Source organism: Miscanthus floridulus, chromosome 2 (assembly GCF_019320115.1).
Source record: "Miscanthus floridulus cultivar M001 chromosome 2, ASM1932011v1, whole genome shotgun sequence".
In the NCBI taxonomy this organism is placed as follows: domain Eukaryota; kingdom Viridiplantae; phylum Streptophyta; class Magnoliopsida; order Poales; family Poaceae; genus Miscanthus; species Miscanthus floridulus.
The window spans coordinates 23,874,262-23,893,810 of record NC_089581.1 but is presented as its reverse complement, the minus strand read 5'-3'; the positions used below and the strand labels follow the sequence as shown (position 1 = coordinate 23,893,810).

General features: G+C 45.2%; 1 protein-coding gene across 1 annotated transcript; it reads right to left on the bottom strand.

The window, feature by feature from the left end:
* Positions 1 to 14,832: 14,832 nt before the first annotated feature.
* LOC136538223 (uncharacterized) lies at positions 14,833 to 18,499 on the bottom strand. The gene is made up of 15 exons (XM_066530214.1): positions 18,242 to 18,499; positions 17,993 to 18,101; positions 17,812 to 17,876; positions 17,648 to 17,686; positions 17,466 to 17,562; positions 17,202 to 17,298; positions 17,022 to 17,088; positions 16,858 to 16,934; positions 16,545 to 16,623; positions 16,308 to 16,387; positions 16,145 to 16,229; positions 15,967 to 16,035; positions 15,817 to 15,884; positions 15,685 to 15,733; positions 14,833 to 15,488 (listed from the first exon to the last, which is right to left on the bottom strand). Exons 1-15 carry the CDS (start codon positions 18,446 to 18,448, stop codon positions 15,105 to 15,107), a joined length of 1,572 nt encoding a protein of 523 aa, XP_066386311.1. The 5' UTR covers positions 18,449 to 18,499; the 3' UTR covers positions 14,833 to 15,104.
* Between the last annotated feature and the right edge of the window lie 1,050 nt (positions 18,500 to 19,549).

Sequence of the window (19,549 nt, the reverse complement as noted above, 5' to 3'; positions counted from 1 at the left end):
TCGATCACACCCATTAGCGAGCTCATCGAGCTAGTCTTCGATCCCGAGCGATTGGGACAGGCGACGAACCTCAGCCCCTTCGGTTGTGAGGAACCGGATGGGGTAGCGCAAAAACGACTCACAACCCCCACGAAGGCCCGACAAGGCTCGAGGGTTTAAACGCCATGGGACCGCGACTCCAAACTCACGTCGACAAGATAGGCGACATCCGGCTACTGCTTGGGACCATGACTCCTTAATTCGCGTCGACAGGATAGGCGACATCCGGCTATGGCTTGGGACCGTGACTCCTTAACTCACGTAACGGCTTCAGACGGCTTCACTAACTAAAACTAACTCTTTCGATCCACGACGAGCACCGACGCCTGGGTCTACTCGTGACTCCACCTTACCCGATCCCACGGCGCGCACCGACGCCAAAGATCGAACTCTGTTGCATCCGAAACTAAGTTATTTCTGTTCACGGCGTGCACCGACGCCAGGGCTTGTTTCAAAAACTAAAAACTTCCTCGTCCGATCCCCGGCGCACACCGACGTCGGGATCATTAAGTTCTGTCTCAATCCAATCCCCACGCTTAAAAACACCTCGGCTGCACAACAACGCCATGGTTAAACAAAATTCCGTCTCAAACTAAAAAACATGCATACACGCCTGCTGAGACAACACCTCCAACTGGTTCGGCCCGAACCGCTTGGGGCTCGGGGGCTATACCCGCAGGTGCGCTCGCGCGCACCCGCCGACAAGACAAAAATCCCTCGAATGATTCTGCCCGAATCGCCCGAGGGCTCGGGGGCTCCTGTTGGGTTTATAAACCCAGGGTCCCTCAGGGACCGGCTTCCACGCCAGGGCTCGGCCCAGGAAAACGACCTTTCTTTCTTCTGGACCGGTCCGAAAGTCTAAAACCAACAGACCGGAGCACTAGCTCAGGCTCAGGCCAGCTCCGAACGGCCTCTCCGATCGGAGCGCAAGCATCAGGCTCCTGCTGCCTCCGCACGGCCTCCACTCAGAAAGCCTGACCCGAGGACCGCCTCTGACTCCAACCCCGTGTCTCCAACCGGGATTCATAGAAAAACACCGCCATCACTGTTCTCCGACTGGCGCGCCAGAACCGACTGGGGACCATCCGATCGGGGACGCCTGCTCGAAAAGAACCAGAAGGCGTGCGGAGAAAGGCAAGGCATGGCTCACAAGTCAACACCACTGTACCAGGGACCATACCCTGCACGAAGTAGTGCTCTGCAGCCACCCTAACACAAAGTATTGTAGGGGCCGCTAGAAACTCCCATATGGTAAGCCCCTCGTGTGTCTCTAGACATCGATCGCGGTATGGGCTCCAGGATTCGCCATACCGGGTGAACATAGCACGGCTCCTCACATGCCACTAGACATCAAGAAGTATTTTACAGGTACCGGCGTCATCCTTCTTGAAGAAGATAGCTCGACCTCCCGTGCACATCTGACATCCTACAGCGACATCGACAGTATTGGAGGGGCTTCAACCATTATTCAGTTTTCATCACCGTAGGCAGCAAGACTTAGAAATATTTGTACTCTCCCCCTCTCACATGTAAAGTCATTCCCTTTATCTATAAAAGGGGATGCGCTCCCTCCCCCAAAGGAGAGATCGATTTTTTCAAGCCCAGACTCACTAGATCGACATCAATGCTCTCAACCACAGGACCGCCAAGTTCCGACCGTGACCCTTCCGGTCGGAGCCGACCGAACCTCTTGTACACCCTCTTCTTCCTCCTTCTCGTTTGTACCCCCACTACAGACTTTGAGCACCTGGACTTAGGAATAAAGTCGCTGACCGACCCCAACTGGACGTAGGGCACGTTGCCTGAACCAGTATAAATCATGTGTCATTGAGTGCTAGGCCACCTCCGATCATAACGTACAGCAAAACTACAAATATTTACTACTTGGTCACTTTCTGCACCGACACGTGATCTTTCGATGCTACACAACTAATTTTCCCATTCAAATATGATAAAGTACTAGGTACCGTATCGTGCGTTGTTCCGGAGCAGCTAAACTTTTATTCTAAAAATACAAGGATCACACAAAAAGATAACAATACTGTAAAATTAAATACCGACTTTAAAGTGATGTTTAAGCCAAAAAGCAAAGTTCATAAAATTAACACAATCATGGAGAGTACGACATCGCAGGCTCACAAACTCTACTGTATAGACCTTTCCGTGATGCGGCGAAGATAATGTTTTATATTGGCAAGAAAAAATCTCCGATATGATATTCATTTTTTCGTGTGCTAATAAATCCACGAATAAATTCCGTCGCATCTCCGTACCATCATGTACACAGGTTCGGATATATATGCAAATATTAGTGCCTGTCACATGGGTAATATTATGTGTCTTGAAAAATCTCAAACAAAACCTTAAAACAAAGTATGTTATACTCACAGTATAATATGTGTGGCTTGAGGACTATTATCTAAGTAGATCTTCATGGTATCCAAGTTATTATAATACTCTCATGGATATAATTCAAATACAATTAGAAAGTTCATTTAACTTTAATTATTAGAACATCCATTCAATAATACATGCACAAGCAATTTGGGGAGTAAAATAGAATTGAAAGAAAATTAATTGTAAAAGACATCATCAATCAGTATGCGGGTCAACGGCTTGGTGGGGAGGCACGATACACTAAAGAAGCCTTGCTCCTTGCTTTAACTGTTAGCTCTACACAAGAACTTGTTGAAGCCTCGCCTTGCTGCTTGATTTAATGGTTAGCTTTGCACAGGAATTTCTTACTTTAACCGTTATCTCTGCTTGCTCTTTGCTTTCATGGTTAGCTCTGCACAAGAATTTGTTGCTTTAATTGTTAGCTCTTATCAAGAATTTGTAAATCATTGAACCAAGCATGTAGTCCTGAATAACCTTAGCTATGCATCAAGAATATGGAGTGCTGAACGAACAAAAAAAAATCAGAAGATCAAAGAAACTATCATTTTAGTCCTCGCTGTCTAATTACATGAGTAATCAATAATTGCGGTTATAAATAGCATCAGCCTGTCTGGTAGCAGCCTGGTTTGAAACGCGGCATAGAAATTTCGTTCACTTGAATTGTTTTGCAAGCTTACTAAAATGAGTTTACCATTTGCACAACACTTCCAATAGCAACCAGAGTTTATCAATAAACCTATTCCAATCATAGATTCTTCGGCTCTCTAATATGCATGAAAATTTGAGACGTTTATTATGGACTGTTTGCAAGGCCCTTTTATTCTTGAAACCATGACACATGGTGGAAGCAGGTAGAGATGCCAATGAGTTTACCATTTGCACAACACTTCCAATAGCAACCAGAGTTTATCAGTAAACCTATTCCAATCATTGATTCTTCGGCTCTCTAATATGCATGAAAATTTGAGACGTTTATGGACTGTTTGCAAGGCCCTTTTATTCTTGAAACCATGACACATGGTGGAAGCAGGTAGAGATGCCTAGTACCATAAACAGACTTAACAGCAGCACTGAAATAACCTCCGTCAGTCTGATGCCTTACCCATGTTAGCCCAATGAAACCAGGCCTGAGCCTTGACATCAATCTAACCATAACCCCCACAGAAAATTAGATTAGGCATCAATTCAACATGGATCAAAATGTGTTCTTTACCCATAACATAATGTACAAAATGATAATATGGACTTGCTGCACGACATTAATTGGCCAAGCAAATAGACATTGTTTTTTATGAACGTCTGGCTAAGTCCCATGCCATGTATTACCTTTTTTACCCAGAAAATTAATTGCACAACTTATTTCAACGCAAATGCTATCCTTTGCCAACTGAAGACAATCGCACCTCACACATTGGCATTTTGTCGAATACCTCGTGAGCGTGGAGATTTCCACAAGAAATGCAAACAACTTACCTTCATGTAGACCTCACCCACATGGTCCTACATGCGTACTTTGTATCTCAAGATGAGGAGAGGTGATACTGGTAAGGAAACAAACGTAGGCACATTGGATCAAATTTTGTCTCTCCACCAGCATCAGGATGGCCTCGTCACCATGCTCCAGGTCCAGCAGCGTCATGATGTCCACCATGGCCACCGAAGCAGCCGCATCGTACGCATTGGAACATGGTCGGCGTGTGAGAACTGGTAGGGTCCATGTCCACGCCGAAGTCGCCCCTCGCCGGATCCGCTTGGCCTGCCTCTATGCCATTGCCAGCGAGATCCAGCAGCAGTAGGTGCAATCCCAGTCATAGGGAAGATGGGGGCGTGGTCAGTTGAGGTTAGATCGGGGGAGGGGTGACGGAGGCAAGGTCGGGTTCGGGCATCAGGGATTGAGGGGGGCGAGCACGGATGCTTCTTCTTCACAAAAAGACATTAGACAAAGGAAGGGAGAGAAGAGATGGAAGGTACCTTGAACGCCCCGTCGGCGGCAGCAGCGGAACCGTCCAGCGGCGGCGTCCGAGTTCGTGGAGGCGGCAGAGCGTCCGGCGGCATCAGCGTGGCAGTTCGTAGAGGCGGCGGAACTCCCGGCGGCGTCGAGGCGGCAGCGCGTACAGCCCGTCCGGCGGCGGCGTCGCGTCGGGCGGCAGCCAGTCCGACGGCGGCGGCGCGTCCGGGTTGACGAAGGCAGTTTTTTCCCGGTAAAGGACGTGTGTGCTGCGGTTTTTTTATGCCTCAACACTGCATGCCTCAACACTGCATGTACTATCTGAACTCATGAACTCACGCACTAATTCACGCCATCACGCACGCACACGCACGCACGTCTAATGCGCAAGCGCAAGACCTACGCGGCTACGTCTATCCTACGAGACTGAGGGTGAGGAGATTTAGGGCACGTACAACGCTGCTCCAGGAGCCGTCTCTGTGACGCAAGTTTTGCAGAAAGGCCCCTGCGAACGCCAAGGGACAGCACGCTCGTCGTCTCACGAGACGACGGCAGCGGCCCGTGCTCCGAGGAGGACGCGACGGTGGAAGCTGCGTTGTACGGGCGTTGTCTCCAGACCATACGTGCGCGGGATCTAGGTGCGGCCCGCGCAGATGGCAGTTCAATGGCGCCAAAATCCATCCCCGCCATGGCATATACCATCTCATCTCGATTTGCATATGTTCTTCTCCCGAGCAAGTCGAGCACGACGGCGTTGGAAGAGCGCAAACAGTGGAGCAAGGGCGCCCTTGGCCGCCGGACCTGCTCCTGCTCATGACTACGGCTTCCTCGAGTTCTATAGGTATTAATCTTGTTGTTTTGTCCCCTGTCCTGTTGTTCTGATGAGATATGAATTGTTATTCCCATGTCACCTTACCGTTTTCCTATAGAAAAATAAAAGAAGAAATACACCTAGAATACAATTATAAGTACCAGGCAACAAGCGTGAACCGTCCATCTTTTGATGTTATATTTCATTTATGGGGAAGAAGACATATGCTATATTTGATTTATGAAATATATACATTATATATATATGATTTACCCCATCTGTCCCTGAATATCTGTCGTTTCCGCTTTCCGAGAAACAACTTTGGCTAAATATGTATTAAAAAATATTAATATTTATAGTACATAATTAGTATTATTGAAAAGATCTTTGAATCTAGTTTTTTTAATAAATTTATTTGGAGATACAAATGTTGCACGTATTTTCTATAAATCGAGTCAAATTTATGGCACACACCAATGACGACAGATATAAAGGGACGGAGGGAGTACTTTGAAGGATTTGTTCGGTATCAATTAGTGACACAATGGTATATAAGAACGATATTCATAATCGATCACATATGGCAACGCTATGAAAACAAAGGAAATTAGACAAAAGGCGTTGCAACTATATATAACATAATTATTATATTGATGGTTTCTAAAAAAAATATACTGTAATAATGTTGCTCTTATACATTTTCTATCAAATAGCCACACAATGGTATTAAAAAATTTATTTATAGTTGATCCTAACTACATGCAAAGCATTAAACAGCATAGAGACAGAGCCCCGTCTGTGGGTTGTATGACCTGTCTTTATACCTGTTTATACGATAAATTCGAGGCGCTTAGAGACAGACCCCGTCTGTGGGTTGTACATGCCCTTAGGAAGGTGGAAGAGGTGCTGTGATTTCGGGGGATAGCCGGGCGGGATTTTTATTTCGGGCGACCGGATGAAACGTATCTGCGAGAGGCTTCACCATGGTCGGACATGCGAGCGTGATTGGCGTGATCGCACAGGCGTGCTTTCCTTGGACGTCGATCGCACGGCACCGGCAGCTTTCCTTCGCGGACGTGGAATCGCACGGGCTGACAGGAAGGTGAGGTGAAATTTTATCGCACAACAGTATCTCCTTTAGTTAGGAGAGAAATGAGCAGTACATACACGATGCATTAGCATCGCCACCCTTTCAGACTTGCTTGCTATTTTTCTAAATATAGCAAGACTACATGTCTAGATTGGCTCTCTGTTTTTCAGCACACTCCAATAACTTCTTTATTTAGCTTGATATTTCGATAATTTCAGGTGTTCGTTCCGTCCGGACAGACCCATCCATGGAACAACTCAGAACGACTCGTCTTCATCCACTCTCGCTCCGCCTCCCTCATCCTCATCCCCACTCTGCAGCTCGCCCCCTCATCCCCACCTTGGCTCACTGCCGCAACACGGTCGACGGACATCGCGCCCCCACCAGCTCGTTGCCCCCCCCCCCCCCCCCCCCCCCCCCCCGTCCGCCAGCGCTCTCACCCTCCGCGACCTCCATTGCTACCCCATGCTCCCCAACGACCCGGCTCCTGCTATCCCCATCGGAGACGAAGGACGACGACGGTGGCTCCAACGAGGTAGGTCGGTCATTCCCTGGATCCGAGCCCTCTTCCTCCTCTAGATCTTAGCCCTCCTCCTCCTCCTCTAGATGTGAGGGACGCGGTGGTGGTCAGGGTTTCGGCGAGCTCTAGGGTCCTATTCCCTCCTCACTCCGGTAAGCTCGAAGATGGTGGGCCAGGGCTGGAGCAGCCTGCACCTAGAACCCATCCCCTTGTTGTTTGTACGTCCTTGTTGTTTCTCCGTGTTGCAATGGGTTTTTTTATGTTGCAACAGATAATTTTCGAATGTTATAATGTGATTTTTTGGTTGTTGCAACAGATGATTTTTTAATGTTTTCATTTCCATGTTTCATGGTTGATTTTTGTGATGTTACAATACTATTGTTTGAAATGTGGCAGTACATAATTTTCGATGTTGTAGCATATATTTTTTCGACGTTGCAGTACATGTTTTTCGAAGTTGCGCTACATAATTTTGCGATGCTGCAGTACATATTTTTAGATATTGCAGTACATATTTTTCAATGTTACAATACATGTTTTTCGATGTTGCACTACATAAATTTGCGATGCTGTAGTTTTTATATTTCGATGTTGCACTATATAGTTTTCCATATGTTTACGATGCTGCACTTGAAATGTTTCGTGCTCTTGGAACAGGGGCCGCGGTGAGGGAACGGGGTTGCGTTGGGGAACGGAGACAGGGACGTGGTGGGGAACGGTAGACAGAGGCGCGGTCGACGCAATTCCATTTCATTCTATTTCGATCCGATTTCTATTCGCGTTGCGGGGGCCGTCGGGTTTGGGAAGGGGAGCGGTGTCTGGATGCATCTCGCGCGCCGGATGTCCAGGTGCTAGGACCGCCGTTGATATTTCCATTGAAATGGTTACTTTTTAAATGGCGTTGGTTTAATTTGTACGAATATATTTCCACGGCTAGTTTTGCAATGACAATGTTCACAACAGCTATACTTTTAATGAATAAATTCCTAACGGACACTTTTGCGATAACTATTAAAAGGATTTAATGGCCAAAGAGGGGGTTCAATTAGATAAAAAAAATTAAACAATCTTAGCCTATGCCAACACTACTTCACCACCCATTGCATTTTCATAGGACCAAGGCGCTAAGCCACTTCCTTAGCTTGATCACACAAGCAAATTGCCCTTAAGTGCAGAAATGACATCTTGCTAGTATATATCACACTAAGGAGTAAGGACCCTTTTTTGTGAATTAGTAAGGACCCATTTAGAACGCACGATTTTTCATGTTCTTGCATTTTCCAGTGAAAAATGAACTGATTCCTATAAAATTTGTATACATACAATTCCTGTGAAATTCCGATGTTCCAGAGAGCCATTAAAACAAAAGCAACTCAATTTGCCAAGCCTTCAAGCACACAAATATTGATAAGAATGTAAATGCATGGCATATGCCCTCATGCAGATCGAGTTCAACGCACAGTGCGCTGTGCTTTCAAGTCTCGAGGATACCTACCTCACCAGAAAATTTTACGGCTACATGCAAACTTAACTGAAGATTGATAGATTGATCTTTAACCTAACTGGACCCAACGGCCCAGTTGGGCCTTTGATTTGCGTCCTGATCGGGGGCGCCCAGCCCACCATGGCTGGAGGACCCCTGTCACCCTGCGCTATGTAAAGAGGTGGGGCCAGCGGCTCTAATCATGAGGTTGACCTGAGCCGACCTCTCCACAGACAAACCCTAAACCCGATCTAAGTGAGGGGCCCAGCCAGTGACGGGAAGTTTCTCCACCGCTGCACTGTGCCGTCGTCGATCTTCACCGCCAGCACCGCATCTCCGACCGATCTTCACCGACCGTCGCTACTCGTGCGTAGACATCACCAACGAACCCGATGGCGGCCACCGAACCCTCCCCCTCCTTGGTGTCAGGTTCAGCACCATCTCCCTGTCTCCCTCTAGTTCGTTCTACATGTATTATGATCTACTGCTTCACCTTTTATACCGAATAGGACAAGTCTATGGCTAGATCTATGATTCCTATGATCCTACAGTTCTAACAATGGTATCAGAGCCTCGTTTAGGTATAGGTCTAGCTTAAGATGTTTAGATCTAGTGCAGGTCTAAGAAAGATGAAGAGGGTTTCGACCAACAAAGGGTTCGGTTGAACCCTAACTTTAATCCCTTCGGATCTAAGAAAAGAAGAGGGTTCGGATGAACCCTAACCCTAACCGGGTTAAGCAAATGAGAAAAGAAGAGGGTTTCGATGAACCCTAACCCTAACTGGGTTAAAGAAAGGAGGGCTCGGTTTCATGTCAAAATTGAACCCTAAAACCCAAAATAAATTCGGGAAAATGAAGAACAGCCCATCCCGTAACGCTAACCCTAGCCCTAATCCCCAAATCGAATGAAATCCGAGAACAAAAATGAAGAAAAACCAAAAGGGGAAGAAGGGGAAGGGGGTGGCCTACCTCGCCACTGCGCAGCGCTGATGTCACGTCGGCACGCAGGGAAAAGAAGACTGGCTCGGGGGCGCTGCTCACCGGGCTCCGGCCAAAGAGGCGTCGTAGCCAGGCCGCTCAACGGCGGCGCGCTCACCCATTGGGGAGCGCGCACGCCGATGAGGGGGCCGACGACAGCGTCATGCCTCCCGCTCCACCCTTGTTGCTCTCGGCCTCTCACTCGGTGACTGCTGCTGCTGTACTGAGGAAAGGAGAGAGAGCGACGAGAGAGAAGAGAGAGAGCAGAGTGAGGCGAAGAGAGAGAGAGGGCCGGAAAGAATGAGCTAGGGTTTCCTCAGCAGCGCGCGGCGTCGAGTTTTACTCCGAGCAAAACGCGTGGGTCGTTGTCGGATCTGGACGGACGATCGAGATTGAACGGGTCAGCGTCCCGACCCAGGTGGGCGCGTGAGCGCGCGGAGCTTTGCCGGCCCAGGCCCACGTTGCGGCCTGGGTGCGGCTTGCGCGTGCGCGAAGAGGTGGGTTGAGCCGGCTTTTGCCGGTTTTGGGTCGGTAAAGAATGAGCCCATTTTTCGTTTTTTCTTTTTTTTAGAAAATTGAAAATAGAAATTGGCTCAAAAGAAAATAGAAAAGAGGATTTTCCTGTGGGTAAAATTCATCAAATTGTAATATTTTCCGCTGCGTATGTAAAGATGTTATTTTCATTATTAAATTCAAACCAACGGAAGAATTTAATTTTGAAAAAATAGATATGCTTTAATTGATCATAATATTGTTATTATTCTGACCAACGTTGATTAATGGCAATATTATGATGTTTTGTCTTGCATTAATTCTATTTTCTGCCCAACGGTGATATAGAATTAATATAGAGAACAATTGTATGTTTTAATTTTGATCAACATTGAACTAAGACATGCAATTGTTATTGTTATTATTTATGTTCTCACACTATTTGAATTGTGTTTTTAGACGAATACAACTTGATGAGTTGTATCAAAGAGATCCCCACTCTAAAAGGTGATAACTACATTGAGTGGAAGAAAAAGATCGACTTGGCTTTCATCCTCGCTGAGGTGGACTGGGTAGTCACCACACCGTATCCCACAGAGCCTGTGGCACCAGTGCGGGAGACAAACAAGGCTGATGCCGCCTGGGCAACCAGAGAGAGGGATTTTGTATCCCAAAAAATATCCTATGACCTTGAGCATAGGAAATGGGTCACTGCCAATAAGAAGTGTTTGGCTGTGATAAAGAACACGATTGAGCCTACAATTATGAGCTCAATCCCAGAGTGTGACACCGTCACTAAGTATCTCGAAAGAATAAAGAGTCAGTTCACTGGCTCTTCAAAGACATATGCTACCCAGCTGATAAAATAGCTGGTGACAGAGAGATACTCAGGCAATGGTGGCATTAGGGAGCACATACTAAGGATGAGCCATTTGGCATCAAGCTAAAACCAATGGATCTGGCTCTCAATGATGAGTTCCTTATCCATCTGGTTTTGCTTCATTGCCAAAAGAGTTTGACACTTTTGTTGTCAACTATAACATACAACCCGAGAAATGGGACATGGAGAGGCTTATGGCTATGTGTGTGCAAGAGGAAAAGAGAATGAAAGCTGTCAATGGTGGCACTATCAATTATCTGAAAGATAACAAGAAAAAGAATACTAATGCAACTTCTCCTCAAAGTCAAAGGGAAAGGATCCCATGCTGCATCAGCCTCAGCAAAACAAGTTTATAGTAGAGAAAGATCAATGTCTCCACTGCAAGAAGATGGGACATTATAAGAAAGATTGTTCCGGTTATCTAAAGATGATCATGGCAAAGAAAGGTGAGAACATTATTACATTCATAAATGAATCCCTGTATGTACAATATTCAAAATCTACTTGGTGGATTGACTCAGGTGCAACTGTTTATGTTGCTAATTCTTTACAGGGATTCCATTTGATGAGGACTACGCAAAGAAGCAAAAGACACGTTAAAGTCGCAAATAGAGTCCAATCAGAAGTTGAAGCTGTTGGCGATCTTTCTCTAGAGCTAGCTGATGGTGTCAACCTCATACTTAGAGATGTTCTCTATGTTCCCTCCCTATAGAGGAATTTGATTAGTGTTTCATGTTTGGACAACGATGGTTATGATTGCCATTTTGAAAATGGCAAATGTAAGATAACATATAATGATGCATGTGTTGGTTATGCTATCTTACAAAATGAGCTTTATTTGTTATCACTACATGATGATGTGAATGTTGTATGCGATAATGGAAACGTTGCGTGTGACGTTGCGAATGTATCCTCGTCTGCGGATGTAAACAGAAAACAAAAGAGAGCTCACGATGCGTTGTTGAAATTATGGCACTGTCGTTTATGCCATATTTCAAGGGGAGAATAGAAAGACTAGTTAAAAATGATATTCTTCCTCCATTAGAGCTCTCAGATTTAGAACAATGCAGAGATTGCATAAAAGGAAAGTATGTAAAGAAAATTAAGAAAGATGTCAAACGAAGCACGGAAATTTTACAGATTATTCACACAGATATCTGTGGTCCTTTTCCCGTAAAGAGTGTGGATGGTTATGATTCATTCATAACATTCACAGATGATTACTCCCGTTATGGCTATATTTATCTAATTAAAGAAAGAACAGAAGCATTGGATAAATTTAAGATATTTATGGCAGAAGTTGAAAACCAACACAACTTGAAGATTAAGATAGTCAGGTCCGACAGTGGAGGGGAGTACTACGGTCGGCATACCCCATATGGTCAAGTTCCTAGACCTTTTGCAAGGTTTTTATAGGAGAATGGCATAGTAGCCCAGTATTCAACATCGGGTGAACCTCAACAGAATAGAGTAGCTGAAAGACGCAATCGTACCCTGATGGATATGGTGCACAGTATGATAAGTTACTCCACCTTACCATTAAACCTGTGGATGGAGGCGTTAAAAACTGCCATTCATATTCTCAATAGAGTACCAAGTAAATCGGTGTCTAAAACACTATATGAGTTGTGGACAGGAAGAGTAACCTCACTTAACCACTTACGTGTGTGGGGGAGCCCTGCTGAGGCTAAAGTATTTAACCCGAATATTGGGAAGCTAGATTCCAAAACAATGAGTTGTCATTTCATTGGCTACCTAGAAAAGTCAAAAGGTTTTCGTTTCTACTGTCAAGATAAACATACAAAGTTTGTGGAAATGAGACACGCTGTCTTCCTAGAGGATAAAATGATGAGGGGAGCATGGTAGCTCGAGAAATTGACCTTGAAGAGAAGTGGGTGTATGCGCCCACTCCGATGATTCATGAGCTATTTTTCTCACTACCTGTTGTTGCTGCAGCGACAGTGCAAGATACTGTGGTGCCAGCACCCGTTGTTATCCTACCTGTGGCAACAATGAATAATGATGAGGTACCTGTTCTTCAGGATCCTATAGAACCTATTGTCATAAATGAGGGGGAGCAACAACAGCCTCAAACAGAAGATGTGCCAAATGTGAAGGCCCCTAGAAGGTCTCAAAGAGTTAGAAAATCAGCTATTCCTGCTGATTATGAAGTGTACAACACTAAGAAATTTCAAATGAAGGATTATCCCACCTCATTTGAAAAAGCCATGAGAAGTGATCATTCATCAAAGTGGCTTGAGGCCATGGAAGATAAAATGAAATCAATGAATGCCAATAAAATTTAGGATTTAGAGATAATTTCAAAAGGAGCCAAAACAGTAGGCTGTAAATGGGTCTACAAGACAAAGCTTGACTCTCAAGGGAATATAGAGATATATAAAGCCCGACTTGTGGCAAAAGGCTTTACACAAAAAGAAGGGATTGATTACAATGAGACCTTTTCTTCAGTCTCATGTAAGGATTCTTTCAGAATCATAATGGTATTAGTGGCACATTACGATCTAGAATTACATCAGATGGATGTAAAGACGGCATTTCTCAACGGAGACTTGGAGGAAAATGTTTACATGGCACAACCGAAATATTTTGTCATGGAAGGAAAAGAACGAATGGGATGTCGCCTAAAGAAATCCATTTATGGATTAAAACAAGCTTCAATATAGTGGTACTTGAAGTTTGATCAGACAATAAAGAATTTTGGATTTAAGGAGAATGTTGAGGACAATTGTGTCTATACAAAGTTTAAGAATGTGAAATTCATCTTCCTTGTCCTGTATGTGAATGATATCTTACTTGTTAGTAGTGATGTCAGACTACTACTGGAGACAAAGAAGTTTTTGTCCTTAAAGTTTGATATGAAAGATCTTAGTGAAGCTTCGTTCGTTCTAGAGATTGAGATTCACCGAGATAGAAGTAAAGGGGTATTAGGACTGTCACAAAAGGCATACATAGAGAAAATCTTAAAGAAATTCAGTACGCACAAATGTAGTTCCTCACCTGCTCCTATAGTCAAGGGCGACAGATATGAGGATTTTCAATGCCCCAGGAACTAATATGAGATCGATCAAATGAAAGTGGTTTCATATGCTTCAGCTGTCAGAAGCTTGCAATATGCTAAAGTATGCACACGTCCTGACTTGGCATTTGTTACCGGATTACTTGGCAGATTTCAGAGCAATCCTAGAATAGAACACTGAAAATTGGTAAAAAAAAGTCTTGCGTTATTTGCAAGGAACGAAATGTCTTATGATGACGTATAGAAGATCTGATTCACTCCATATAGTGGCTATTCAGATTCTGATTATGTGGGAGATGATAGAAAATCCACGTCTGGATATGTATTCACTCTCGCGGGAAGAGCTATTTCATAGAAAAGCTCAAAGCAAACCGTCACTATATCGTCCACAATGTATGCCGAGTTTGTAGCGTGTTATGAGACAACGGGGCAGATGAACTGGTTAAAGAAGTTCATACCCGGTTTGAAGGTGGTTGACGACATCTATAGACCACTAAAGTTATACTGCGATAATAATCCAGCAGTACAGTATGCTCACAACAATAAGTCAAGTGGTGTTGCCAAACACATTAACATAAAGTATTATGTTATGAAAGATAAAATCCGGGATCAAGTCATAAGTCTTGAGCATATATGTACAGTAAAGATGCTTGTGAATCCGCTTACAAAAGGCTTATCACCCAACGTGTTCAAAGAACATGTAGCCAACATGGATTTAAGGGAAAGCCTATAATTCCTAGACAAAAAAAAGGTTCAAACATAAGTATCTATTTTAAAACAGAGTAGTGTATTATAGCTGTTAAATCTATCGGCATTGGACCGTAACGATGAGACATGCTCTATGCTCTATATAAAGAGGTGGGGGCCGACAGCTCTAATCACAAGGTTAACCTAAGCCGACATCCCCACCGACAAACCCTAAACCCGATCTAAGTGAGAGGCGCAGCCAATGACGGGAAGTTCCTCCACCGCTACACCCGATGGCGGCCACCGAACCCTCCCCCTCCTCGGTGTCAGATTTAGCACCATCTCCCTATCTCCCTCTAGTTCGTTCTACATGTATTAGGATCTACTGCTTCACCTTTTATACCAAATAGGACAAATCTATAGCTAGATCTATTTTTCATATGATCCTACGCTTCTAACAAAGATGCCCTTTGAATTTATAGAGATTGATTGAAATATTCTTCAAATTCTGTCAGACCGAGGAGCTCAATTGAAAAGAAAATACAAAGAAAGCATCAGGGTGATTCTGTAATACTAATAAATTATGTACAACCGCATTTCCAAAGGATCAATAATGAGCTTTACCACAACTAGACCTACAGAAGAATTTCCCAAAAATTGCAGCTGTTTCACCATAAGTGAGAGCCCTAGTCCTGATGGGTCAGGGCCACGAAGAATTCTGGGGACCAGCTATTTGTCAGGATTCAAGATGCAGCACTGGCAAAGTAGTCCCGAATCGTTCTCCGTTTGAATGACGGCGGCGGGCTCAGAACAGAAGAGGGACTGTTCATCTGAGCTTCCGGGCTCTTCTTTGCATCAAGGGCCTCCTCCTGGAACAATGTGAAGGCCCTCTTCTTTGTCGATTCAGGAGTGCCGAAGTCCAGTGCTCTGGGTTGAAGGGGAGAGTGGCAACCGCTTTGCAATTCACCATCACCAGTAGTGCAGGCTACCGCATCTCTTGATGTAGTAGCATGCTCGTGGGTACTGGATCTTCGGTACTCAGTGTTTGGTGCAGTTATCCGCTTACGAATCACTGTTGGTGAGCTTACATTTGTGCAGTCCATTTTCTTGGTACTCCACACACGTACCTGATACACAGAATACAGAATTGTCACATGTTCTGAATTCTGATTCATTTCATACTCTGCTATGCATTGCTTTGCTCACAAATTGTAGATGCTTGTCTACAACAGACTGTCGCAAACACATATTATATATTGAACAAATGGAGCCATCTTTAGTATGTGTCAAGAAAAAAATTCAGGCATAACCAAGTAGACTTACCGTAGAATCATCAGAAGATGTTGCTATCTTTCCAACCTCTGATGCACACCTGAAATATAAATTCATATTGAAGCATGAGGATTGGGTTATCAGTAAGGGTTCCACAGAAATATTTATGTTTGTAGATCGTACCAGGCAACCGAAGTTGCTTCGCCTTCATGGCCATTCAAAACTATAGGACCACTTTCAGGTTGATCCACCTATGTCAATGGACAAGCATGGATGTAAATATTATAATGATGTATAGTGTAAGAAAGCAGGCAATGGATCTGCGACAAGTACCTGCCACAGGTATACATTTCCATCGCTTGATCCACTAAGGATGTGAGTTCCATCAGGACTGATAGCAGACTGCATGGCACAAAGTTTACGTGTTTCAGAACGTATATTGATCAAACTAAACATAAGCATCTCTTTTGGACATTTAAAGGAAGTCAACCCCAGATGGCCACTCACTGACCTTGACAAAGAAAGACTCAATTTTGCTGCCAGTGTAAACCTTTATGGGACCCTTGTTGACATGGAGAACACTGTACAAATATATTCTGAAATGCATAGTCAAAATCAGTATTTACCAATGGCATGAAAACTATTTAGTGTCTGATGGCAAGGTCTGAATTTACCTGTTATCCATACATGACGCAGCAATGTATGCACCATACGAATCTTGAGACAGGCAAGAGATGCCATGTTTCACCCCCTCCTTGAGAAACAAAGGACAAGTTTGTTCAGATTGAGCTAGGAAAACACAGCACACTGTACTTATCGATTCAAACTGGCATACATGTTTATACTCTGAAATACACGATTCCATTGCTTACTACTAGTTTTAACATTCTTTAGTGGATAGAGATGTTTACCAAAGGCTGGGTCCCTGCTTGAGAGTTTTTGTTGGAGACCGGCACTTTCAGGTTCCGTGTATCCCATATCTTCACAACACTGGCATACATTTAAAGAAGTAAAATATTAGTATTTCAAGATATATGAAAAATACTCTACAAAACTGGATTTTTTTTAGAAACAGAATGAGTAGATGACATGAGGCTAACTCATCATCAGGTAAGTGCATTGTGTTCACAATAATATCACAGTTAATAAAACTATCCAAACCATACAAAAACTGTGAAGGTTGGTAAAAATAAAAGGCAGAATAAAAATGAAAGAGCAGCTTACTTGTCTGCGGCTCCAGAAGTAGCAATGGAGACATCATCTTTCAGATAAAGAACTGATGTGATACTTGTTGAAGCCGCCTAAATTCACCAATTTCAGCAAACCAACATAAGCATAAGAGGACTAAGATCATCACAAGCAAAAGCTATATCATGCAGATTTAATACCTTTGCTCGAGACCGGGTCCGATTCCTCTGTATGGGACTGTGGGCTTCTCTGACAACAGCAGAAGACCTAACATGTAGCACAACTTTGTTCAATGAATTTGTATTGTTGTTACAAACATTTATGATCACTTAAAAATTTGTAGTTGAAAGAGAACATTTACTAGCAATAGGACAACATACGTGAGGCACGTTTCACCATGGCTGTTTGGAGATTTAGGGTCACATCTTAAATCCCAAAGAGCAAATGAACCATCCCTTGAACCGGAAACAATGAGCTCTGCAAAGAAAATAAACTACTTAAACAGGAGTTTGTGGCCAACCTTTGAGGATTAAATGTGCATAAAAATAAACTGGAAGGTTGTTTCAAAAAAAAAAAAACTGGAAGGTTGTTTCAAAAAAAAAAAAACTGAAAGGCTTCAGCCATTCAGGATATACATTACTAACCAGGATTTGAAGAATGGCAAGACAGCGACTTCACGCTCCCAGTATGTCCTGACAAGACACCGATGCATTTCCTGTTTCCCACACTCCATATTTTGACCTGATGCAGAACGATGATAATGAGATTTTGCGGAAGACAAGGAATTCACGGTTCAATAAACTGACGCGATCCTGTTGCGACTTACAGTTTGATCGCCCGATGCAGTCAGTATTTGGGATCCATCCTGCATTAGTAACACATAAGATTGAAACTCCGTCAGAAAAGTACACGCATCGCTGAAATTTTAAGTTTTTAACCTGAGGATCAGTTCTTTCGTTGGACTGTTCCAATCAGTGCAAGGGAATTTACCTTGATCCAGCACACGTCAAAGATTGCATTGTTGTGAGCAACCCAGTCGGACACCCTCGTTTCAGCTGAAAAGGACGACGTCAGATTGGAACAGAACGGATCGCACGAGGTACCCACTGTAAGGTCGAGAACACCCAAATCTTGGATCAAATCAGAGGAACAGGGAAGGTTTCCAACCCACCTGACTTCTCTAGTGACGAGGATGCGGAAGGGAGGCGCCGGCGGGTGTCGTAGAGGCCAACGTACCCGTCTTCGTCGGCGACCGCCAGGAGGTTACAGGTCTGTGCAGTCTGGACGGATGAGGAAAATCAGCAAAAGATTGGTACTCGCAAATCGCAGCTAGAAAGAAGATTTGACTTTGCAAAAGCACACGGGACGAATGAGAGATCCCTTGTTTCAGAGGAAAAAAAACAGATCCCAGGCTCCGAACCTTGCCGAAGGAGATGGCGAAGGGGATGGCGGCGTCGCCTGAGTGGTCGACGGCTATGACCCCGCCGCCGCGGATGCCGGGGTCGGAGGAGAGGTCAGCGAGGTACGGGAGCCCCGCCATGGCGCGGGAGCAGCCACTGGCGCCACCGAGCTCCCGGGCACGGAGCCCGCCGAAGAAAGTCGGAGAGGGGCGCCGCCGCGTCGCCATGGGAGTCAGAGAGAGAGAGAGAGAGAGAGAGAGAGATGGGCAGAGGCACAGACGGAGAGAGGGAAAGGAAATGGCGGGCAGGCATTGAGCGCGAGGGGTTTAATGGAGGAGGATTCTGCCCCGCCCCGCGCGACGCGCGAGGGACGCGCCGGCGGGAAGAGCTTTTTCGTAATCGCGCCCCGCGAAAAAATAAGCCGCGGGAGCTGCTGCCGCGCTGGTTCTTTCGCTGCTGGATTTCGTGGGCGATGCCTCACTGGCAGGTGGGCCCAGGGCGCACCAGGTTCTTGAGCTGGGGGCACCGCGGGTTTCGTTCCGTTCGGGACAAGATTCTGAAAACACGTTTGCAAACAAAAGACGCGGTGTTTGCGGGCTTGGCGTGGATCTGGCCACTGGGCGTTGTCAATGATGGGCCGCTACGATCAAAATTTGCAAGGTTTCTCAAGAAAATAACCTCTCACTATAGAGAGAAGTATAGAAAGTTTATACGAGGGGGTTAAAAATATCTTCGATAATACTTTCACCCTGTCCGCTTATTTGTTTCAGCCAACGGTGTTTTCCTCTCACAAAAAACCAACACCAGCCAGCCCGAACCAGCACCAGCGGACAAGGTGTTTGACATGGGCGCCCACACATCCATCTCACTGTTGTTTCCCCCCGCGGCTCGCTCCTGCCCGCGATGTCGCTCGTCCCATTCCGCTCCGCGTTACGCTTCGGTCCTTCACGGCTCCTCAAAAAAACCAGCGCCGCTCATCTTCTCCATCGCAGGGGCTGCTCGCTGCGAACAGTGCTCCCGCCCGCCACGGCCTTCTCCAGCACGGCGGTGCCGCACCCGGACCCATCCCCGTGCTGCTCCGTGCCCAGCGCCGCGTCCTCATCCACCTTACCCGTCACGGAAGGGGAGGCCTGCGCCTAAGGCTGGGCAAAAATAACCGAGAACCAAGAACCGAACCGAAAGAACCGGAACCGAAACCGAAAGAACCGGAACCAAAAATTTCGGTTAGATGTTCGGTTCTCAGTTCTCAGGAACCGAATTAACTGATCAAATTTCGGTTCCTGGGCTCGGTTAACCGAAATAACCGAAGGAACCGAAATTCCCAAACA

Coding starts and splice junctions, on each gene's coding strand:
- LOC136538223 (XM_066530214.1), bottom strand. CDS start 18,448: ATGGCGACGCGGCGGCGCCCCTCTCCGACTTTCTTCGGCGGGCTCCGT. Junction 17,877..17,992: donor CTCGTCACTAGAGAAGTCAG/GTGGGTTGGAAA, acceptor CGTCCTTTTCAG/CTGAAACGAGGGTGTCCGAC. Junction 17,089..17,201: donor CATGGTGAAACGTGCCTCAC/GTATGTTGTCCT, acceptor GCTACATGTTAG/GTCTTCTGCTGTTGTCAGAG.